The following is a 25,363-nucleotide window of genomic DNA, read 5'->3' on the forward strand; positions in this document are numbered from 1 at the left end:
CCTTGTCTTCACTCTTCACGGCTTCCATACAGCACAGCTGTGTGTGTGTGTGTGTGTGGACGCGCGGGGATCCATCCAGACACGCGCGTGGGTCTCTGCATTTCTCTCATTAAATGAGGAATCCGGACAGCGTCGGGGAATGATATCTGTTGGTGTGTAGCATAGTCTTTAACGGACGCATATACTTAGAATTCACCTCACAGGAGGGCATTTCTTTGTTTATTTTTTGCAAGATAATAAAATAAAATGGACAGCTCAGACAAGGAGAACAGGTCGGATGAAGAATTTGAATCACCCGAAGAAGAGGAGGTAGACCCGAGGATTCAGGTACATTATTGATATTTGTGCTAAAGGCATGTCAATTTATCAAATGAGATGAAACGAGCGACCGTTTCAAACACTTATTAATTTGCACATTGATTTAATTGACTGGTTTCATATCACGCGTTGCTTATCGGCAACACTGCATGTTTATTGACTTCTTGACTCTGAGGTGGTATTATTGATTAAAACGCCGCAACTTGCTTTTTTTATTGACGGCTCGTCTGCGGTAGGCTACTGAGTGAGTGCACTGCTGCCCCAATTCAGTGTGTTGCCAGATTTCGCTGGAAAAACAAGCCACCTGCTCTTTGACAAAACACAAATACGCCTGAAATGCGACGCCAGAGAGAGATTAATTTGATTTGATGTATTGTAGCATAAATCTGAAATGCATAATTTGGAGACTGAAGCAAGAAACACGGAAGGAAACAAACTAGCCTATAGAGAATTTAAGTGACAACTTGTATAGGTTGATCATTTTAGCTATGAATATCAAACACTCACAGTTTTAAAGTAATAATAATAATTGCAACCCGAGACTGTCCATATTTTATCGACGTGTAGTTGATTACAATAAGCGGAACTTTTATTACCCTGCGGTATCACAGGTCTAAATACAGTATATGTGCATTCATATGCAGCATAGTACTCTTTCTCTTCTTTGGGCAACTGTAGTCTATATTTGATATGTCCATATTTTAAATTTCTGACTAACTTTTCTTTACAGGGAGAGCTTGAGAAGCTGAATCAGTCCACAGATGACATCAATAGATGTGAAACTGAGCTTGAGGTATGATCCAACACCCAAAAGTTTAGGTAATAGGCTAGTAAAGAATAAATATAATTTATTTCATTAATAAATGAAAGCCTATTTGAAGTGCTTTATTATCGTGATCAATCACGTCCCAAATAAAAGTTTGTGTTTACATAATGTAGGCTGTGTGTATAGTCTATAATTATATATATATATATATATATATATATATATATATATATATATATATATATATATATATATATATATACACACACACACACATATATATACAAATCCATACTCGATTAATTGCATCTAAAGTTCCACTCAGCTGAAAGACGCATTATTTACCTGAGACGAGCGGAGTGCATGTAGTCACATCATGTCAGAATCACGTGTAATAAAAAATCTAACTTTATCAGTATGAATATAAACAAATAAAATGTCTTTTAGTACTCACTATCAAGCTAGAATACCAATACTGGTAAAGTTTAAAATATATTTTTGTTTGATTCGGTAACGAGCTAGTTATATTAATAAGGCAAAGCTAAAAACGGGTAGCATTGATACATGTTTTTCCAATCACATCAGTTATACTGTAATGAAGATGAATTTCGTGTAAGATTCATAACATATACTGTGTTTTGAATGCAAGCGTTTCCATGATGAAAGCATTTTTGATTAGTAGTAGCTAAAGCTAACTGTTTTAAAAAAAAAAATGGATGCGGTGTACTAGCTTTTACACATGCATATTGTTATCTAAAGTTACATTTTGCGAAATTTAACACGTCAGCGATCAACTTGAGCTAAGCATATTGAGTATTTATCATCTCTACTAATGGCTAAGTGTATAAAATTGTAACTTTATGCTAAGTAATGTTATGTTAGCTATATTAGGCAGCTACGTCTGCTAGTGATGCATGCTTCATGAAAGCATAAACCAAAAAAATGTATAATCAAAATGAAAGATTACCTGTCCAGCAGAAATACAGCCAGCAATGAGTCGTTGTTCAGCCCCTTGAGGTCCCTCAGTTCTCGACATCGTTGGAAAGCCTTGCTGATATTTACTCGCGTTGGATTTCTTTGTTTATCCAAAGACTTTTTATGCATTGCCTTTTCTTGTACTGTGTTCTTTTCTTTTTTTTTCTTCTTCGGTGACTGCAAAACCCGGCACTGTGAATTTTGAATGCTTTTGCTCTTTCTAGGGGTGCGCGCATGTGGGCAGATCCTGTAGCAAAAGCGGCGGTAGCCATGGTAGCGAGAGAGAGTGACAGTCGCCCAAGCCAATCACTTGTTTCGTCCCGGACGAAAATAATGTGCGGGTTTTGTTTCAGATTAAAAAGTCTAGAGTCACTCGATTTTTATACTCTCTTTTTCAGAGTACTTACATTTTAATTATGTATTGACATATAAAGAAAGATTAAACAAATTTGGACAAAAGTGTTCATTAGATCATTCTTACCTACCCTACCTTTAAGATATCATATCAGTTGGTAAACTGTTACTAGTCACCTGTCTTAAATTTGGATTTTGTACTTTGGCATAGAAAGGAATGTGTTATAATGTCAGGATTATGCAATAGATCAAGTGTTACTTGAGAACCAAATGACTGGAAAATCAGTATGTGAATTCTGTGTTTTACTTAACTAAAATAAGTAAATTTAAAAAAGATGATGAAAGATTTAATGTTTGGATAGTTTTAATTTAAGCCAAATAATCAAATGACAAGGAATATGATATTTGTGTTTATATTTGGTGTTCATATCCTTAGATTTTTTTTTTATGCAGAGCATTTTTTTAGTAGAATCAAGCGTATATCTCCGAAATGCAGCATACAGTAAACAAGGACAGGCTTAGACAAAAACACACTCAGCTGTTCAGACTCAGTCATGTGGTCACTTTGGTCACACTTAACTGTCCCCATGCCACTGAGTTCATTGTTTGGGCATGTCCTAGTGTAATAATTTGATAAAATGACTTAGCTAGTCTGTAGTGTGATTGTGAGGCAAAAACAGAGGCCAAAGGAGACATACTTTCATAAAGGGTTAGTTCACTCAAAAATGTAAATTCTGTCATTAATTACTCACCATCATGTCGTTCCAAACCCGTGAGACCTCCGTTCATCTTCAGAACACAAATGACAACATTTTATGATGAGATCTGAGAGCTCTATGTGTGGTCAGAGTGCTCTTGGATTACATCAGAAATATTTTAATTTGTTTTCTGAAGATGAACAAAGGTCTTGGAACATGAGGGTGAGTAATTAATGACAGATTTTTCATATTTGGGTGAACTAACCCTTTAAAATGAACTGTTTGCCAATTTCTCTGGCAGTCCAGCTCCTGAAGCAAAAACACAGTCTTCCTCACTGAACATATCAGCAAGATGTTTCCTGCAGATGAAATAAATAAAGTAGGGCACATGCTAACCCACTGTGGGCTGATGGTATTCCTAGCCAGTGAAAAAGTTATCCTCTTTGAGCAGAAAAATCGATATGACGTTGCTTAATAACCTAATAAAAATCACATGATCAGCGCAACTAGTCGATGTCATGGTTAAAGCGTCATGGCAGCGCATTAAAGTTGACTAGTCCATTAGTCACAACCTCTATTTTGTACGCACAAACAATTAAGAAAGTGCAGTAGTGCGTGCAGTAGCAATAGTTGTCACTGTTTATGCAGACTTTCTTGACCCAGTCCAACTTTGATGATTTTTCGGAGAATCCCATAATTGAGGTATTTGGCTGTCAACCAAATTAGTGTTGTTTTTGCGTCACTGGCTCTGTTGCACTTCAAAGTGGACTTAAGATTTAACTCTTGGTGTTTTCTTTTTCCTGTTATGCGAGTCTGCTGCAAATAATCAATTCGTGTTTTGACGAATGGGATTTAATCTAATTTCTTTGCCTTGGGCAATAAATGGAAAATAATGATTGAATTACATTTAATGAAAAAGCTTGTTTACAACTCAAGTGAAAAGCATTTTTTTAATGTTTTTTTTAGACATCTTCACATATCTCCTTGCAAATCTAATTACAGATAAACTGATTTTACGTCCTTTTTATGTATAGCACTTTTTATGTGCATAGTTGACCCAAATGCCATGACAAGTTGAAATCTTAAAAGACTATCCAGTTGGCTCAAGTCATTTCACTGTATAATTTGAAAGTGAATAATATTTATTATATACATTTATATAATTATGCAGTTACGTGGTATTCCTTGTATTTCCAATTACAATATTGATTTCAGATGTTGCCAGCATAAATCAGTGTGGTAATTTCTATAAAGTGTGTTTATGCCATCGTTTGGTAGATACAATGCATCACCTTTGATCCAGAACTATGTTCATAATAGAAACGACACAAAAATGTTTAAAATAAATAAATATATTAAGATTAAATGCTACAAATGAATTTGAATCACAACATTATAATAGTACAGTATGAAAAATGGATATTCATTTTGAGAGTTGCTAAAAATGACATTTAACGGTGTTAAATTATTAGTTTGTACTATTTGACTATTATTAATAATAATAAATATTATAATAATCTTTATATTTATTTGTTTTTAAAGATTAATACAGTGTGTACGTTTACACGACAATGATGTACTAAAAATAGAAAAAATAATATTTTGTGTTTTTCACGTACAGACAGCAATGTTGTTAAAGGGTTAGTTCACCCAAAAATGAAAATTCTGTCAATAATTATTCACCTTCATGTTGTTCGACACCCGTAAGACCTCCATTCATCTTTGTAACACAAATTAAGATATTTTTGTTGAAATCTGAAGGCTCTTAAAGTTCTGAAGGCTTCATTGACACAAATGTCATTTTCTCTCTCAAGACCAATAAAAGGCACTAAAGACATCGTTAAAAAGTCCATCTTACTACAGTGGCTCTACAATAATTTTATGAAGCAACGAGAATAGTCCTCCTCCCCCGAAATAACGACTTATATAGTGATTTCAAAACAACTTTGAACTGTTATGAATCAGTGTATCGATTCATGATTCAGATCGCCAATGTCACGTGATATTAGCAGTTTGGCAGTTTGTCATGAGATCCGAATCATAAATCAATACGCTGATTCATAACGTTTCAAAATTAATGACATAATTTTAATTTTGGGGTGAACTAACCCTTTAAAATAATCCCTGTCCTCAACGAAAACAATTAAAATCGCTGTATTATGCTGCCAGGCCAGTAGTTGGCGATGTCACAACAAACTACACACCTATCCTCTTGTTAAGTCGTGACGTAAGGAACGCCGTTTCTAGTGCTGCGTCCCAATTCGCCTACTTATACTACGTCCTAAAAGTATGTACTCTTTTTGTGAAGAAAAGGTATATACTTTTGAGTGTGTAGCAGAAAAGTATGCAAGCTTCGGGACATACTACTTCGCCATCTTTAACGGACTCTGTCGCTTAGTTACGTGCATCCCGTCACAGTTTAACTGCCCTCTAAGTCATCGTCAGATTCGTCACAGTTCAAATCCTCCACATTCAGATTAATCTCCTACCGTATCGGAGAGAAATGTAGCCGCTCGTTGATCTGCCATGTGTGGGTCTTTGTGGGTCAGAGACTCTCCTCATGTGTTTGCAGTTTAAATATAATGATGCATTTAAAAGTTAATGGCCAAACGTGTCATTAAAAAAGTTCACAATGCTGCTACAGGGGAAATATAATGTGGATAATACTGAATAAATATATTTTTGTCAGGTTAAACATTGATAGTTGGTCACTTAAACCCCTTTATCTAAACTTCTCTACTTAACCGTCTGACTCGCATATCTGTCATGTTTGTAGTTTTTTAACGCTTTTTATCCGCGTTTGTAGTTCTAATCGAATCCTCATCCAACTCGCAATGGGTTGTGGGCAATATCAGCCGTTAGAGTGCACGTCGATCCGTACTTTGAATTCGGACCGGAAATAGTAAACCATCCGGGAATCTTTGGAATACTCTTTTCAACATACTACGATTTGGGACATACTAATTCTATTTTCGAATACTATTTAGGATGGATAGTATGCGAATTGGGACGCAGGGTGGGTCCAAGCCTCAACTCGTTTCATGAATAAGCATGTGCAAGATGTCACAGTTTTCACAGATTCACATTTTTTTGAAAGATAACAGTATAGTTTTAAAAAAGCTTGCACATTTAAATCCCGTTTTCAAAATTTTGTGTTGTCAGGCCCCCAAAACACTTTTTCTTCTTGCGTAAATTAACGGCCAAAAACCATAAAAAGTTTTCCGCTTTTAAAATGAAAACGGTGTCATGAATATTAGATGATGATTAAAAGATATTCTAAATACGAATACACACGGGGAAAATTAGTAAATTACAATTAAATATACAATACTGACAATACAATATCGGTCAATAAAAAAAAGTCTCTAATATTCGCTGGTAACTGATATGGCACCGGTATACTGTGCATCCCTATAGCCATTTGATTGTTCATGTGTGATCCGTCTCTAGGATGCCAGGCAGAAGTTTCGTTCTGTGCTGGTAGAAGCGACTTTAAAGTTGGATGAGCTGGTGAAGAAGATTGGAAAAGCGGTGGAGGAGTCGAAACCATACTGGGAGGCCCGGCGGGTGGCGCGGCAGGTGAGGCCAAGAAAATCAAAACAAGAACCCAATATTATCTTCCTAAAGCCAACTTCACCCACACAGCGTCTGTTTTTAGTTGGCACTCCATCATTTTGTCTGCGGTGTGTTTGCTTTTATCCCTCTCTGGAGATTGCTGTGGTATCAGCTTGTCATCTGCTATAAGCTGGATGGCACAGTAGCATTAACTCTAGATCTGTCACAGGTGGTTGGCTTCATTTTAACGAGGCGTAAAAGACTTTGCTGAGAGAGAGCGAATGTTAAAACGTTCAAATCTCGGTTCCCTTTTCTCGAAGGCCTGTGCTATTCTAAGAGCAGATTATCGGTTTATATCAGTTAGTGAATTGCAGCTGGACTGTAAAATGTCTAACACTTAAAGTTTATTTGACTGAATCAGTTACAACAGGAGCATTGACCTGCTCTGAAACTGGGGCAAGATTTAGTTTAGTGTTATGTTTTTCACTCCGTGAAGGAAGAATTGTAAGTGGCCTATTTCATTTCACTGACACAGCACTTAATGTTCTTCAGTTTCCTTGGTGGTGGAGGAGAGCGATGGCCCTTTGAAGTTATTGTTTTCCTCAGGGACAAACTGCAGTGTTTTTATGGAAACAGTCCCGTCTGGGTTGTCAAGCTCCTCTATAATAAAAAATGTGAAGATGATTAATTTAAACTGTTTTAAACTGTCTTTGCTCTTTTAAAGGATGTGCTTTTATACTGATAGGTTATTCTCATTTGAAACACCAGTTGCCTTTTAGCGAGAAGTGTTTTTAAGAACATTATGATAATGAATATTATTTTAAAAATTATTTTAATAAATGGCATATTTGTGCGTAAAGCGAAGATTAATAATAACAAATTGCATCTTTTACAGCAAAGATTTACAAATATTGATATTATTTTTATATTGCTATCATTATTATTATTATTAGTAGTAGTAGTATTAGTAGTAAAAAAATTTTTTAAATAAAAATAAAATAAATGGTTTAATTAATCCAAAAACGAAAAAATTGTCATCAATGACTTACCATCATGTTGTTTCAAACATTGGAAGACTTTCGTTAATCTTTAATTCTAGATTCAATCTTATAAAGCAATCAAGTCTTTTCAGAAAATTTTGACTAAACAGCTCGATTAATATGACTGATATATGATATAATATTTATGACAGCTTACTATATTTACAATCTCTTAATGAACATTTTTAAACATCAAAGTGCTAGTTGAGTGGACTGTCTATTTATTTTAAAATCATTTGAAGTTGACTTTTTAAAGTCATTTGTGTTTTGTAGATGAAGAAAAGTCTTGGTGTAGTTTGGAGCGAGTACATGATGACAGAATTTTCATTTCATTTCAGAATTTTGCAGTTTGCTCTCTCTGACCTTCTCCCCCTAATTTTACATCAGTATATTTAGAAAAGCATTTCAAACAACCACTTATGTCCTCTTTTGCCAGTTCTATTCACAAGAGTAAGTGGAAATCCCCCCCCCCCCCATTCAAAATACCACGTTATTTAGAGCAATATTTTTTCCTCTTTTTGAAATCACTTCCGCAATAGACAACATCCTTTTTCTTATATTTATATGTGTTATATTCAGAGAAGCAGCTGGCTGTTTTAGGCCAGAGCATATCGCAGATCTGATTCCAATTAATACAAGTTCTTGTGTTGCTTTTTAAAAAGGTTGGTTTGATGTACCATGAAACCGTACTGTAACTTTAAGAAGTTAAAACATCAAAAGTTAACAGCTTGTTCATTTATCAGGAGAGTATATTTTCTCATTCAAATGTGATTTCATATTCACACTCTGTATTTACAGTGGCCCACTTCAAAGTCTAGCTTACGCTCACACAATCATCAAGTGCCCATCACAGTTTTTTTTCAAAAAAAGATGGATCACAAGGCTTCGGCAGCAGTTGTCAGAGTCCTTTAGATCTGAAGGCAGTTGAAGACTCTTGAGTTTAGATAGAATCAGTGATGAGGTATAATGAAGGCAGGAAACCGTAACAGCACCACGTATGACTGGCCTGCTGATTCGAGGATGGATTTCAGAACTGTTCTCATATTAATAATTCAGAACACATTTCTCATTAGAAGAATCAGATATAATGCTCTTATAATGTATTCTGCACTTCTCTGTATAATGCATGCACATCCTCTTTCTCATACACACATACATCCGTGTTTTCTGTTTAATGCTCTTCCAGTATGCTTGTAAAATATGTTTTTACTGAATTTAATTTGTAAAGACTTCAACATTATTATCATTACCATTAAGAGCTGTGAATCATATTCTAATGGCAAATTAAAAAAATGAAGTTGGGAATTTACCAGTTATTTTGGGAGCATTAAAGGGAGACAAGTTTCAGTTGAAAAAATAACATTATGTAAATCATAACTGAATTTAACGTGACAAGAAACGTTATGCATGTTTACATATTAAACAGATGAAAATAAGAGTGAATGTGTGCATATTTAAAAAAATATTATTTGCAAATAGTTTACAACAATAGAACTGTAACTTTTAGTGTTCTTATTTATTTTTCTTTATTTCTTTAAATCCCTTTAATAAATTATTTAATTTAAATAAATCAATAAGGCCCCCCCCCCCCATGTATAATATATGGTCACGGCCTTGGAAAAAATATTTCATGCTCCCTGAGACTGCATTTATTTGATGAATAATGCAGTCAAAAAAGTAATACTGTGCAATATTATTGTAAATTTAAAAGAGCTGTTTTTTATTTTAATATATTTTAAAATGTAATCTATTCCTGTGATGGCAAAGCTGAATTTTCAGCATTACTCCAGTCTTCAGTGTCACATGATTCTCCAGAAATTATTCTATATCCTGATTTGGTGCTCAATTTTGGAACCAGTTCCGCTACTTAATATTTTTACGGAGTCCATGATACAGGATTTTAGGATTCTTTGATGAATAAAAAGTTCAAAAGAACTTTTATTTAAAAATTGTTTTTGGTAACAATATAAAAGTATTTTAATGTAAGTTTTGATAAAATTGAATGCATACTTGCCTAACAAAACCATAATTTTTTTTTTTTTTTTTATACGTACCTTTCGTACGTTCCTTTCAAACAGTCTTAGCAAAACCAAAAGTCTGTTTATTTCTCTGATCTTAAGAATTAAACCGGCTGTTGTAACTTTGAGACTTCTGAATGTAAATAACTTGCATAATGATTTGCTAACCTCGTGTTTAGTTGACCATTATATAACCACAATGCAGAGTGTGGAAATGAGTACCAACTCTTAAGTGCTGTGAACATTAGACTCTGTAAGATATAACACTGAACTGCTCTGTTTTAGAAGAGCATTGGAAATCCCTTTGCCATAATGTGTCCTCAGAGCACTCTTGAACACAGGGAAGGACCTTTATGCTCCTGATTTGTCATGTCCAATAATGATTTGGTCTCACTCAGCAGCACTTTACTTTGAGAAGCAGGCACCGCTCTTGTCAGATGGCCAGCACAGCTAAAACACCTCCAGAGCGCCACTGCAGCATTCTCATAAAAATATGGGTAGCTTGTATATAAATTCTTTAGCTTTATGACTACATTAGATGTCCTAAATGTGACCTTGTGTTTTCCTAAAGCCAGTGTTATTGCAATGTCTCCGTCTTAAATATCAGCGATGTTGACAGCATATTAGCAACTATTACCTATGACACCTACATTTATTTATTATCGAGTTGGATACAATTAGACTAATAGTGTGCAAAGGCTTGGCAGTAAAAAAAGTTGCTTGGTAAGTAAAAGCTTTATAATAAGAATTAATGTATTTTATTGTGTTAACATCCTCAAACACTAGACACATTGTAATATTATGAAGCATCTCCAGCTAACAAAAATATGTTTTTTCCCATTAAGTTATCTCTTTTTAAAAATGTTGTAAACAATTTTGCAAACATTATGGGGACATTACTTTAGAATGCTCTCTGACCAAGTAACATTTAAACTAAACTTCATGCTTTCTGTAAAAAACATTCCATGAACAATGTACCTTGCCAGAACCTTCTAAGCACATTCCCTGTTAGCTGGGTTCAAAGTGAAAATGGAAATGAATCTTTAAATATAACCCACCTTAAAACCCCAAAGATACCATTTTAATAAAAGGCCGACGTTTCCACTGACATACAGGAAAGTGTTGCATTAAAGGGTAAGTTCACCCAAAAATGAAAATTCTGTCAATAATTACTTACCCTAATGTCATTCGACACCCGTAAGACCTCTGTTCATCTTCGGAACACAGTTTAAGATATTTTATATTTAGTCCGAGAGCTAATTTCTTCTTAGAGAAATGGAGGAGCTTTTGTTCCTCCATTAAATGTACAGTAAGGAAAATAAGTATTTGAACACCCTGCTATCTTGCAAGTTCTCCCACTTAGAAATCATGGAGGGGTCTGAAATTGTCATCATAGGTGCTTGTCCACTGTGTGAGACATAATTTAAAAAAAAATCCAGAAATCACATCACGTCTGATTTTTTTTTAACTATTTATTTGTATGATACAGCTGCAAATAATATTTGAACACCTGAGAAAATCAAGCCTTTTTTTGCAGTTACAGAGGTCAAACGTTTCCTGTAGTTTTTCACCAGGTTTGCACACGCTGCAGGAGGGATTTTGGCCCACTCCTCCACACAGATCTTCTCTAGATCAGTCAGGTTTCTGGCCTTTCGCTGAGAAAAACAGAGTTTGAGCTCCCTCCAAAGAGTCTCTATTGGGTTTAGGTCTGGAGACTGGCTAGGCCACGCCAGAACATTGATATGCTTCTTACAGAGCCACTCCTTGGTTATCCTGGTTGTGGGCTTGGGGTCAGTGCTTCCATGTTGGAAGACCCAGCTTCGACCCATCTTCAATGCTCTAACTGAGGGAAGGAGGTTGTTCATACATGTGATTTATGGATATTTTTTTTTACATTGTCTCTCACAGTGGACATGCACCTATGATGACAATTTCAGACCCCTTCTTGATTTCTAAGTGGGAGAACTTGCAAAATAGCAGGGTGTTCAAATACTTATTTTCCTCACTGTATGTACGGTATACTGTCCCTTTCCAGAAAGGTAATAAAAACATCAGAGTAGTCCATATGTGACATCAGTTGGTCAGTTAGAATCTCTTAAAGCATCGAAAATAAATGTTGGTCCAAAAATAACACAAACTACGACTTTATTCAGCATTGTCTTCTCTTCCGTGTTCGTTTTTAATCCGCAACCAAAGATTCAAACGTTTATGAATCAGCGTATTGATTCATGATTCGGATCACCAATGTCACGTGATTTCAGCAGTTTGGCAGTTTGACATGCGATCTGAATCATGAATCAATACGCTGATTAATAATCGTTCAAATCTTTGTTTGCAGATTGAAAACAAACACGGAAGAGAAGACAATGCTACTTTTATGTTTTTATTACCTTTCTGGAAAGGTACAGTATACCGTACATACATTCAATGGAGGAACAGAACGCTCTCGGACTAAATATTAAATATCTTAAACTGTGTTCCGAAGATGAACGGAGGTTTTACAGGTGTCGAATGACATTAGGGTAAGTAATTATTGACAGAATTTTCATTTTTGGGTGAACTAACCCTTTAATATAAATGATCCTAAATCTATATGTAGCATTGAATGGGCTTAAAGGGATTTGTTCATTCATAAATGAAAATTGTCATAATTTGGTCATACTCAAGTTGTTCCAAACCTGAATATATTTCTTTGTTCTTGTGAACACAAAGGGAGATATTTTGAGTATATTAATTTGTGTATACCAAGCAGAACTCGGCAGCCATTGACTACCATAGTGAGGAAAAAAATACTACGGTAGTAAATGGCTGCCTAGAACTACTTTGTTACACATGAGGGTGAGTAAATGATATAGGGAATTTTACCCTTTAAACAAGACCTTTAATTAAACTACTAACCACAATGAGCCTTTCTTGGATGGTTCGGTCCTTCTAACAACTATGAAAAGCTGTTGGCGACAGTGTAAAATGCGGTTCCCTGTTGCTCTGTTAAATGAGCAAAAGCTTTATTACATAATTTTGGCAGTCGAACACTGAGCCATATTGAGGTTCAACAATAAAACCCCTCAGAAAATGTTCGCAAAGTGTGGCTGTGAATCATGAGGAATGGTTGTACTGCACATGCCTTTATCACATCCATGGCTGTGCCTGTCCTCTTTCCCTCCCTTTTCCCCACATGGCATGTATTTTGGTAGGAAGTTAATAAACCAGAGCACTCAGAAGGAATGAAGGTGAAAAATTGTGCCTATTTGCATTTGCCCCTTTGAATTAGGAATCGGACTGTATGTGTGCTTGTTTGGTTGAATGTGCTTCTTGGTGGTAAACTGTGTAAAGGTGACCGCATGGCACCAAAGCAGATTTATTGCAATCGGTTTATGAGTCAAAAGCCCTCTGCTGCCTTTCGCCTTCAGTCAATAAGCTTTAAACAATTGAGGAATAGTGGGAGAATTTCATAATGGCTATGTTTATCACAAAATTAAACTATGAAATTAACCCTTTTGGCCTTAATTCAGTTCAAGGTTTATTTTCTGCTACAGAAATGTTTGATGAGATGAACTCTTCTTTAGTCTCTTGTTTTAAAGGGACAGTTCACCCAAAAGTTAAAATCTACTTCATGATTTAGTCACCCTCAAGCCATCCATACTTTCTTCTTTCAGACTAAAATAATAGATTTATTAAAAAATGACCTGGCTCTTCCAAGATTTATAGTAGCAGTAAATGGGGGTCAGAATTTTGAAGCCCAAAAAAGTGCATCCACCTATCATAAAAGTAATCCATACGGCTCCGGGGTGCTAATAAAGGCTTTATGAAGCGATGCTTTTGTGTAAGAAAAATATCCATTTTTTAAACTTATCAAATTAAAATAACTGGCTTCCGACAGGCGGCCGTAAGCATCGATTTACGACCAAAGAGTAACCTTTGACCTGACGCGTGACGAATTGATTACTGCGGAAGCGCAGAGGATAGAGCAAAGCAAAACACTGGTCTCAAATTTTTTAAATTTTGAACGGCGAGAGGCGTCAAAGCTTACATGGGCTGTCTGCTGAAGGCTAGATATTTTAGTTTGCAAAGTTTTAAATATGAATATTTTTCTTACCAAAAACCCATCACTTTGCTTCAGAAGAACTTTATTAACCCCTTTATATTTATTAAAAGTATGGATTACTTTTATGATGGGTGGATGCACATTTTTGGACTTTAAAATCAGATTTTAGTTTTTTATATAATTTTGTTTGTCTAAAAGAAGAAAGTCATATACACCTAGGATGGTTTGCGGGTGAGTAAATCATGGGATCATTTAATTTTTGAGTGAACCATCCCTTTAAGTTCGAAGTCTCAGTAGTCCAGTATGCATTGAAGGTCAAATCTCCAGGTAAAAAAAGTCACAAATGATCTTGTTTTTACCCAGTCACATGAGATGTCCAAAAGCATTGCAAATGAATACAAAAGCATTGCAAATTACACTTTTTATGTCCAACCCAGGACAATTGGTTAATGACATCAGAACAGCATGACAACTGGGTCACCACTGACCTAAAACATCTCATTGTGCGATCGTCTCTGCATTACTTTTGGTTCGAATTTGATTAAAGCTGGAGTCAATAAAATCAGGGGTTTGAAAGAGAACGAAGCTTTGATGTAATAAAACTTTCCCATAAGCAAAAAAGAGAAGTAATTTTTCTGTCCATTTAATTGCAGTTAAGTTAATAATCAGCTTCTCTGTGTAAAAGTTCCCCAAAATAAAATCACATCAAAAACAATTCATTCAAATCTCTTTTATGCTACTTGTTAAATATATTAGATGTGATTTTATTTTAATGCCTCACTTTGAAGTAGTTAGTATTAACACGCTACTACTCAGGAAATAACTTTGACCTCTGAGTGCAAGGAGTACCTCTGAGGGCAATTTAAATGAATATTTTAAAAAGTTGTTCCTGCATGAACATGAAAACTTCTAAAGTTTTGACATCTTCTAAATTCTTTAGATTACTGGAACTTTTAAAGACTTTATATCTTGATTGTAGTGTTTTATTTTTTATGTTCACAAACTAAAATATACTTGCTAATAATGCCTCTACATTATTATTTTTTATTTGACTTACTACACTAGCCCTTACATCCTTCCGTGTCCTTTACTGGGTGGATTGGAGGTCTGTCTTGCCATCTGCAAGACATCATGAGCCATAAGCCACAATAACCTTATGGCGTGATTTGTTTTATTTTTTATGTAAACACACTAAAATATATGTTCTAAAGATGCCTCGCAATGTTTTTTTTAAATTTAATTTAAATGTATTTACATTTGATTTAAATGGTATTTCTTTCTTTTATTTCTAATTTTATACCTTGCTTCACCAGCCCTTGTGTGTCCTTTCCTGGGTGGACAGGAGGTCTGTCCTGCAGTGATCCCCCGCTGTCAGCTCTCCGTGCCAATGCGGCAGCATCATGTCAACTTTGAAGCCTGTGCTAAAAATAGCCTGTGTGAGAGTGAAAAAGGGATGGAGGAAAAGGGAAAGAAAAAGTAAACGGATTAAGCTGTCTAAAACTAAGAATGAAATACTATAATAGGACAGATAGGAGGAAAGGTAGAGGATTATCCCTTGGCTTGTGTATTCATCTAACTGCCATTTACAGTGTTTGATTCAGTTTGGACTGGAGTCTCACTGTATTCAAGGTCTTATTGTAGATATATGCATCACCTTCACTGGGTGACAAACATATCCAAAATGTTGTTTTATCGTGAAAGTCACATGAATCTTCCTGTTGCTCTTACCAGTAATACCAGTATAATAAATGTAATTGCCATTTCAAAAGGCACCATATAAAGTTTCACATATATTTTTGTACACAGATCAGGCATAACATTATGTCCTAATATTGTGTAGGCAGCAGATCCTTTAAGTCCTGTAAGTTACGAGGTGGGGCTATCCATGAATCGGACTCCCACCGATGCTTGATTGGATTAAGATCTGGGGAATTTAGAGGCCAGGTCAACACCTCAAACTCGTGCTCCTCAAATCATTCTTGAACCATTTTTGCTTTGTGGCAGGGCACATTATCCTGCTGAAAGAGGCCACAGCCACCAAGGAATACCGTTTCCATGAAAGGATGTACATTGTCTGCAACAATGGTTAGGTTGGTGGTACGTGTCAAAGCAACATCCACATGGATGGCAGGACTCAAGGTTTCCTAGCAGAACATTGCCCAAAGCATCACACTGCCTCCACCAGCTTGCCTTCTTTCCATAGTACATCCTGGTGCCGTGTGTTTCCCAGGTAAGCGACGCACACGCACCCGGCCATCCTTCTTCCCTTGCTCTGTGGTCCAGTTCTCATGCTCACTTGTCCACTGTTGGCCCTTTCAGCGGTGGACGGGGTCAGCATCGGCAGCCTGACTTGTCTGCGGCTATGCAGCCCCTTACGCAACAAACAGAGATGCATTGCGTATTCTGACATCTTTCTATCAGAACCAGCATTAACTTCTTGAGCAATTTTAACTACAGTAGCTCGTCTGTTTGATCGGACCACATGAGCCAGCCTTCACTCCCAACGTGCATCAATGAGCCTTGGCCACCCATGACCCGGTCACCGGTTCTCCACTGTTCCTTCCTTGCACCACTTTTGATAAATGCTGACCACAGCTTCAGTTTTGGCGATATTCTGACCCAGTTGTCTAGTCATGACAATTTGGCCCTTGTCAAACTCGCTCAAATCCTGGTGCTTGTCCTAACACATCAACTTTGAGGACAAAATGTTCACTTGCTGCCAAATATATCCTACCCACTAACAGGTGCGTGATGACGAGATAATCAGTGTTATTCACTTCAGTTTTCAGTGGTCATAATGTTATTCCTGATCGATTTATGTATGTGTAGACACAGAGAGAAACTATTATTCTGCTTAAATGCTGAACATAAACTTTGTTACTGGTAAAATAAACTGTATAATTTTCTCCAAATTTCTGAGTTGATTTAAATGATCTCTCTATGCTGTAAAACTCTTCAAAGAAGAAATGCCTTATTGCTATTGGTTGGTTTCAAAACCTATCCTGTTTTGTTTGGCTAAGTAGGCTGAGTCGGTAAGACGTTTCCGCAGGGTTTTTCTGTCAGTGGGAGTAATGTGAAGATTAGAGTTAAAAAGTGAAGGAATCGGAAAGGATTACGTTTTGCACAGCTTTAGCATGGCTTGCTTTAATTCACCATAAAGGGAGTTCAAGGGTAACTTTTAATATGTCACCATACAGGAAGTTCTGTGCATGAGTAAAGTTTCTCCATCTCTTACACTAATTGCTTCATGGATTATCCACTTTGTTGTTTACTGTGGCATTGCACATTGCACTGTGTTTATGTAAATGCCCTCTACCTGTTCCCTAGACTCAGCTGGAAGCACAGAGATCCACGCAAGACTTCCAGAGGGCCACGGAGGTACTGCGGGCGGCCAAAGAGACCATCGCCCTGGCTGAACAGAGGCTGTTGGAGGACGACAAGAAGCAGTTTGACTCGGCCTGGCAGGAGATGCTCAACCACGCAACACAGCGAGTGAGTGATGCAAAGTAGTGGGATGGTAGAAGGAGGTGTACCAGGAAATACTCAAACATGTCTGTTTTGGTTTAAAGGTGATGGAGGCAGAGCAGATAAAAACCCGCAGTGAGCTACTGCACAAGGAGACGGCTGCCAAGTACACTGCCGCCATGAGCCGAATGAAACAGCTCGAGAAGAAGCTCAAACGCACCATCAGCAAGTCTAAGTATGCACAGATTCATTTGTTGAACAAAAAAGCATTCAGGGAAACCATTTAGGCTAGTAATAGCCTTTGCTTAACCTGTCTGATGCATATTGCACACAGAGGTGGGCAAAGTACACAACTTCATTATTTGAGTAAAAGTAAAAAAATACTACTGGCCACATATTACTCCATTACAAGTGAAAGTTGTAAAAAAATTATTTTTACTTAAGTATTTGTTTTCGAAAATACTAAAGTATCAAAAGTACATTTCCTTTTTTATGTCAACGCATTATTTTATTGTTGTATAAATGCACACTGTGCCATCATGGTTAAAGCCAGTTAGTGATGTTCCATCTCACACGCTAGTATACGACTAACTTAAACTAATTTAAATACTTGTATAAAAGTTAGAAAGCCCTTTACAAAGCTGCTGTCACTTTAAGGCCAAATGCATGGATCCAATACACTGATACACATCTGATATTATCCCAACTGTTCACATTAACTTAAGACATAATCAACTTTGTTTATGTGAATACTCGACATAATGAACATTTTGACATCAGTCTTCTTGTATTTTACTATAAACTATAAATCAGTGTTAAAAACATGCTGGGAAATCATTGAACTTCACATGACCCTACAAGAGTGATTCCTGAAAGGCTTTCTGCAAAAACCCAAACAACTTTTAAAGAAGAAAAAAATCATCCACTGACTTTCAAAGCTGCTACAGAAACGACTTTCATCTTTGAGGACCTTGATAGAAATGTAGTGGAGTAAAAAGTATGATATTTGTCTTTTAATGTAGTGAAGTTAAAGTCATAAGTTTCCAGAAAAAATAATACACAAGTAAAGTACAGATACTCAAAATGTGTACTTAAGTACAGTACTTAAAGGGGGGGTGAAACACTCAGTTTCAGTCAGTGTCATGTCAATCTTGAGTACCTATAGAGTAGCATTGCATCCTGCATATCTCCGAAAAGTCTTTATTTTTTTAATAATTATATAAGAAAGATGGGCTGTTCCGAGTCTTTCCGAAAAAAGCCGAGCGGGTGGGGGCGTGTCGTGTGAGCGGAGCTAAATAATGACGTGTGCTCGCTGCTGCTATGTTGAGTCGAGTGCGTCGTAAAGCTGTGTCAACAGCGGGAAAAAAACTTTATTCAAAATAAAAATATGGCTTTTAATCAGATACAGCCATACATCTATGATCCGGAATCAGACCCAGAGGCTGCAGTTGAACAGGAGCAGCAGCAAAAACGACTAGAGCAGGACGTCTCTATGTGGTACAAGTTATACACTAACTATATAATATGCTTAGCGGCTTGTGTTATTTACATATTTATACTTGAATTATATCGTCGTATTTTTGTCTTTGAAGGTGTACATGTGGGAAGTGCAGTTGTGCACGTGTGTTTGTGTGTTTACGCGTGGTTTGTGTAGACAGTAAGCGGACTAAAAAAAACACAGACATTTGAAGCAGTCTCACTCACCCTTCTAACGTTGGGACTGCTCCATCATTCAGCATTAGGCGATCGGGAAAATCCGGCGTCGAGCTGGGCCTTGTTTATGAAACAGTCGGCACCGAAATGCAGCGAACAGATATAAACATTCGCGCAACTCAGTTGCTGATCCGGAAAAGCAAATTCCATCCACTGTTGCCTTAACGCGGGGTTTTGGGGGAATCTGTGCAGGACTGTCTTGGTCTGGCAACCAAAAACGCACTTTTTTGGTGACATTGTTATGTGCACATCACCTGTCCAGCACCCTACAAGCCAGCGCTTTGATGGGCGTAGCCTGTTACTTTCGCTCTCTCCCTCTCTCTCTCTCACGCGCTTCCGGTAGAATTGTCCGTACGGCCCATACAAGGAAATTCCGCCCCCATTAACGTCAAAGGGGACGCATGATCTCAAAAAACTTGCCGAAACTTATGACTAACCGGAAGTAGTATTTTTGACAAAGAAATACTCCCATCAAACGTCCACCTTAACTTTTGAAACTTTGTCTATGTTTAGGATGGGAATCTTATGTCTTTAACAGTGTAAAAAGATCAGTATGCATGAAACAGCATTTCACCCCCCCTTTAAGTAAATCAAGTAAATTTACTTGAGTTACTGTCCACTTCTGATTGCACGCAAAAATAGATGAAGGATACTCAAACAGCCAGTAGATGGTTGCTCTGTTGTATGTTTAAGAGGACTGTAGGATTTACCTTGCTGTCATGGTAAATGTGGAATTGCTAGTAAATGAACTCACCCCAAGGCCCAAAACAATCTCTGTGCAAGTACGTGTTTATCTCTTAAGCTTACTTTTATATTTATATATATATATATATATATATATATATATATATATATATATATATATATATATATATATATATATATATATATATATATATATATATATATATAAAATATAAAATATATACAATGCATTGGCTAAGCATTCACATCTGTGAGTAGGTTTATGGGCAAAAGGTCTCAAAACAAACATAATCAATTTATATGTCGGTCAGATAGCATCTTTCGTTCTAAGTAGGCAGTTTTTGTCCATAATTAGTTTATGCTGAGAGTCAGCCATCTCTGAGACTAGGGTAATGTTAAACCCATAAACATCAGAGGGGAGCTTTAGTTATAGGTGGGTTTCTTACATGTGATGGTGACTCAGCAGGCTCAACTCTACCACAGAACCCCATTAATCCTCTCACTCATCATTTGATTAATGTGTCAGCATATGCGAATGGTTGCTATGGTAATATGTGCAATGCTATTTATACGCCTTTAAAGTAGCTCTAATCGCTTTTTCTCACTCTCTTTTTCAGGCCCTACTTTGAAATGAAGGCAAAATATTACTTGCAGCTTGAGGTACTTATAAATGACTTATGCATGTATCATGATAAGTGCTACATGATAAGCACACGCTGAAAAAAAGATTTGTTGTAATTTTATAATATTTCAATAATATAATCTTAAAACGAGGTAAATGTTAAGAACTTTTGATAGGGTCATGCTTAATTTTGTTGTTTTTATAATTTAATCTATACATCTCTATTTGTATGTCCTTAGTGTTTACATTTTTGTTTCTTTTTCATATTTTGTTTAATGTCAACTCAGTTTTTCCCTGTCCTTTCCTCCTAAGCAACTGAAGAAGAATGTGGATGACCTCCAGGCCAAGCTGACGCAGGCTAAGGGGGAATATAAGTCGGCCCTCAGGAAACTGGAGATGATCTCAGATGAGATCCATGAGCGCAGACGTTCCTCATGCATAGGCCCACGGGAGAGAGGCGTGGGTGCCGAGGGTGATGGTGTCATTGGCGAAGACTTGCCTGGCTTCAAAATGGAGTCTGATGGAATATCAAGTGAGTCCAGACTATCCTGTATGTATGTAGTAACTCTTTATTCAACATACTATTTTAGACAGCACTCTAGTCATCATGGATGCTGAGTAGCAAGCAAAATGATGCTGCCTTTTAAGAATCATTGTGGGCAATCATAAGGTGCCATTCCCAGAATGCTTTGCAAAAAATTTCAATAAAAACACCAGTGTGAAGGGAAGCTGATTATATTTTATACTGAAAAGGATAATTTCATGAAATAGTTTTTGGTTAAATATAATTTAAAAAACTGTATATATATTTTGTTGATGGAATACATAAATCGTGACTGAGAAGTGACAGTTTTTTGTTTTATTCAGGTAAATTCAGTATTCTAGATCTTTGCTACCCTTTTCCCAATCCCTTTTAGGTCTTTGTGTACCAAGCCAAGTAGAGGCAGTGCAGTTCCTTTTTCCTCTAAAGTCCTCATGAAATTAAAATCAATTATCTTATTTACTTTGTTAGCACATATTACAGGTCTTAGGGTGAACAATTAATTTGTGCAAATTAATAAACAGAAAAAATAGTTTGCTATTGTAATCTTAAATCAAAATCTAAAAAGTTACTTCCGGTCTGGAAACGGTGTGAAAATAACTGCTTCGGGCTGAAGCAAAGACACACTTGGGTCACGTCTCGCCGCATTGTAAAAAAATGGCCCCAATTTAAAATGTTCTAATGACTGACCACGTCTAAATTTTTCAGTTGGCCGAATTGAAATTCTGTGAATTGACACAATTTAATTCACAGAAATTCAGTTTGGCCAACTGAAAAATTTAGATGTGATCAGTCACTAGAAAATGTTCATTTGGAGACCTGAATATTTTTTACAGTGTACATGTTTCAGAATCTGATTTTTTTCCCTTTCTGTCTTCCTGCAGTGGCGTCTGGGTCCTACGAGGATGAAAACGGCAGCACGAGTGCCATGTCAGAGGAAGACTCTGAGACTCAGTCCAACAGTAGCTTCAGTTCTGGGTCGAACAGCCCGGTGGACTTGCCTTGCCCTTTCTCCTCCTCATCCTCCTTTTCCTCTGTATCTCCAACCTCCACCTCCCCCACCCCCTCCTCTCGCCCCTGCAGTCTGGACCTGCCCAGCACTGTCTCTTTGTCGGATTTTAGCCTGATGTCTCCCATCCTCGGGCCACGCAGCGAATGCAGTGGCGCATCCTCCCCCGAGTGCGACCTAGAGAGAGGTGAGATATTCTTAGATGCGTTAGCGTTGATGGATGGGACCCAAATAACACTGCAGTTGCATGTGAGGGATTGTTTTAAGGCTTGTTCTTGTTTCTCCTGTGAGACGATGCCATTTTTCTTAGTTTCCTGCCTGCTTGCACCTGGGCCCTGTAAGGGGGTTCATAAATCTCACGGATGGATAACTTTTCAGTGCATAAATAAGTGCAAAACAAAATTACTCTCTAAAATGTTATGTTTTTTAAAGCACGGCTGTTCATTTAAACATGAATATGAATTAGATATATATATATACTAAATGTACTATAAGCCTAGTACATTAAATAATTAAATATTGTTGTAGAATATCCTGTACATTTCAGAGCTGAAAACGTCCTTGTTAGGAAAAGAAAAGCTTTTATAGACACCAGGCCCAGAAAACGGGGCTCTCAAATCAATGATGTATAAGGGTGAAACGGCGCCTCTATATTTACGCTGCTTCTGTAGCCCCACCCACCGTCATCGCGTAACCGAGCAATAAACACACCGCAGATGGCAAGATAATCATTTGTAAACAAGACAGGTCGACACTGGATTTGCAGACATGAATTGAAATTAAAACACATTGATGTGCCTTCTATATTGGATCAGACAGGAATGGTGCAACACACTTGCGTGAGTAAAACATGTTTTTATATGCGATAGTATTGCATTGTTACAGATCGTACTGATTATGTGTATGTGACGTGTCTAACAGAGCATACCTTAGCACGCGGTCACAGGCTGGAGAATCCCTTATTTGTTGATTCGTGATCAGACTCCCAGGGCTCGCAATGCCCAACGTCCCAGAGCTGTGTGTTTTTCAGACGGGCTACCAATACGTAAGCAAGTCGGCAGGCCGGTGAATCTTAAATAATGAAATAACATTCATTTCTTGATCTCCGTCGTGTGCGCATGTGCGCGCATGTGGTTCGTGCTTATATCCACCAATCAGGCGGGCCAAGTAATAAAAAAATAACTCACGGGTGGATGAGAGATAAATCATTGTGTTTGTTTGATGAATACGTTTTGAGACTGGACCCTGTCAGATAATTATTCCAGACACTTACAAAACAATCCCTCACGTGAACTCACGGGAGCAGAAGCTCATTTAAAAAATGCAAATCTTCTCCAATCCTAGCCGTGGGTGTTTATTTCCAAGTCTTCAGGGCGGCACGCCCATTAAAACTAAGTGTTTTGGAGACTGCTTCAAAACCACTGTAGAAAATAGCCTATACGTTATGATGTTTTTGAATGTAAAAACCATACGAACGTCACAAGTTGACCTCAGACAATAGTTTAATATTTAAAAAAAAAGCGAGTTCATGACCCCTTTAATAAAACTTGTTTTTAAAATGTATGACACTTATGATTTCTGTAGCTCAAACAGTAGAGCATGGTAGAGAAAGGTCAAAGTTTGTTTCCCAGGAATGCATGAACCAATAAAATGTATACTTTGAATACAACGTAGGTCGCTTTGGCAAAAAAACGTACATCTGCCAAACGCGTAACTGTAATAATAGTAATATTAGTAATAATAGTAAAAAATAGTAATAATAATATTTTGCACTTTTAATAACTGTTTGATTAATCAGCTTCATTGTCTACAGGGGACCGAGCAGAAGGTGCAGAGGCCATACTGGACAACGTTTTCAATAACAATAACATTAGCAACACCAAAACAACCTTTGGCTTGGATAGCCGTTTCCGCCTGCTATCTCTAAAACTTAGCCGAAATGAAAGCAGGAAAAACGCTGTGCGAAACCCCCTGGGTCTGGCTCAGCAATCCACAATCCTGCTTGACGGGATGTGACTGCAATGGCTGCTACGCCGGCGTTGATGTATTCATCCACATTCTGTGTGCTATCGAGAGGCACTGGCAGCCACTCGTCCTCCACTTCAGTGTCTTCCCAGCTCATTCCTCTCACTGTCTAGAATGTTCTGCCAAATTTCAGACTGAACTATCACTCGATCTTACAGGTGTGAGAAGCAACCCATGACTTGATGTGCTGAGGAGACAAATCTGCCATTTGAAGGGGCATAGATCTGGGTTAAGCTTTGAAATGAAGACAAATCTCTCCATAAAATACATCTATTGTGAAATCAACATTCCCACACGTTCCAGTTAAGATATACAGAGTCTAAAGTCCCTTAAAGATGACGTTAGCACTTGTTATGGTACACTTTTCCTTTTACTAAAGAAATACATAAGAGATTAGTTATGCTGTAGATGTTTGCCACTTGTTGTCTTTCAAATCAGTGTAACTGTCATTGGAAAAATACAGTTATTTGTGTGGCAGTATAATGTTACAACTGTTTGAGTTACTGTATATTAGGAAATCTGCGCATGAACAGACTCGCCTGCATGTCCTTCATAAACTCTTAAACAAGGACTGAAAACCGTCTGAGGAACCACTGCGCTGCATCGGTGAGTCTTGAGGAAGTGAAGCCAACCAGCTGCGTCTCAAGTCACCTTCTCTGTCGTCCAGAGATCTGCAGCAGCAACAGGCTGATCCGTACAGGTCACTTTCACCTTCCTTCACAAGCCAAAAGTGTGAGCTTCCCTACATGGGTGGACTGCGTGCATGCCGCTCCATTTTTCTCTCTCTACACAAAGAACAGTTATTTTCAATATAAAAAGAGCAATAGAGACAGATTCACAATGGCTTAGTGGTTCAGAAAGTAGCATACAAGGCTGGATCTACTGTCCGTGCACTGTTCTGAGGGGGGGCAGAAGGCTTACAGGAATTATTTGATGGGTCTCGGTGGGGGACGTACAGCACTGATGAAGAAGACAATTACTGAATGTTCCATTGCTTGTCAGGTGCAGGAGGCACTGATTTCGACAGATGGCACAGCTTCAGGTCTAGTCATTAGACTGTGTTTTTGTGTGACCTTTTGTTTCTTTTTTTTGCCTTCTCAAATGTTAGAAAAAGTTATTTTGATCTGTTGCCATTTTGGTAAGATGGTAAGAAAACAAACCTTGTAGCCGTATACAAGTGATTTATGGTGTTTAGTCTTTTGTTGTTTACAAAGCTTGTGTAATTGTTTTCAGACTGAAATAAAATACTTGCAGCATAATTATTAGTCAAGTCAGTCAAATAATCAACCTTGTGTGTAATGTTCCAACATGTAGCTAGTGCCGTTCCACTTCGGGCCGACCTGAGATTTGAGCTTTTTGATGTAAACGATAGATCTACATTATTCACATTAAGGTGCTGGTCATAGAATTAAAATATCAAAAAGTTGATTTATTTCACTAATTCCATTCGAAAAGTGAAACTTGTATATTATATACATTCATTACACACACTGATATATTTCAAATGTTTATTT

At 37.2% G+C, this 25,363-nt stretch overlaps 1 protein-coding gene across 2 annotated transcripts; it reads left to right on the forward strand.

Moving 5' to 3' along the window:
• Positions 1–25,132, forward strand: sh3bp5b (SH3-domain binding protein 5b (BTK-associated)). 2 transcript variants are annotated; one of them, XM_067448215.1, is made up of 10 exons: positions 8–152; positions 234–327; positions 1,049–1,111; positions 6,562–6,690; positions 17,097–17,261; positions 17,339–17,469; positions 20,270–20,312; positions 20,587–20,806; positions 21,700–22,011; positions 23,638–25,132. In XM_067448215.1, exons 2-10 carry the CDS (start codon positions 247–249, stop codon positions 23,838–23,840), a joined length of 1,347 nt encoding a protein of 448 aa, XP_067304316.1. In that variant the 5' UTR covers positions 8–152; positions 234–246; the 3' UTR covers positions 23,841–25,132. The 2 variants fall into 2 exon arrangements, with proteins under 2 accessions (XP_067304315.1, XP_067304316.1); XM_067448214.1 differs by having other exon boundaries at positions 1–327.
• The last annotated feature ends 231 nt before the right edge of the window (positions 25,133–25,363 follow it).

The sequence above is a fragment of the Pseudorasbora parva genome, chromosome 7 (assembly GCF_024679245.1).
Source record: "Pseudorasbora parva isolate DD20220531a chromosome 7, ASM2467924v1, whole genome shotgun sequence".
Lineage (NCBI taxonomy): Eukaryota > Metazoa > Chordata > Actinopteri > Cypriniformes > Gobionidae > Pseudorasbora > Pseudorasbora parva.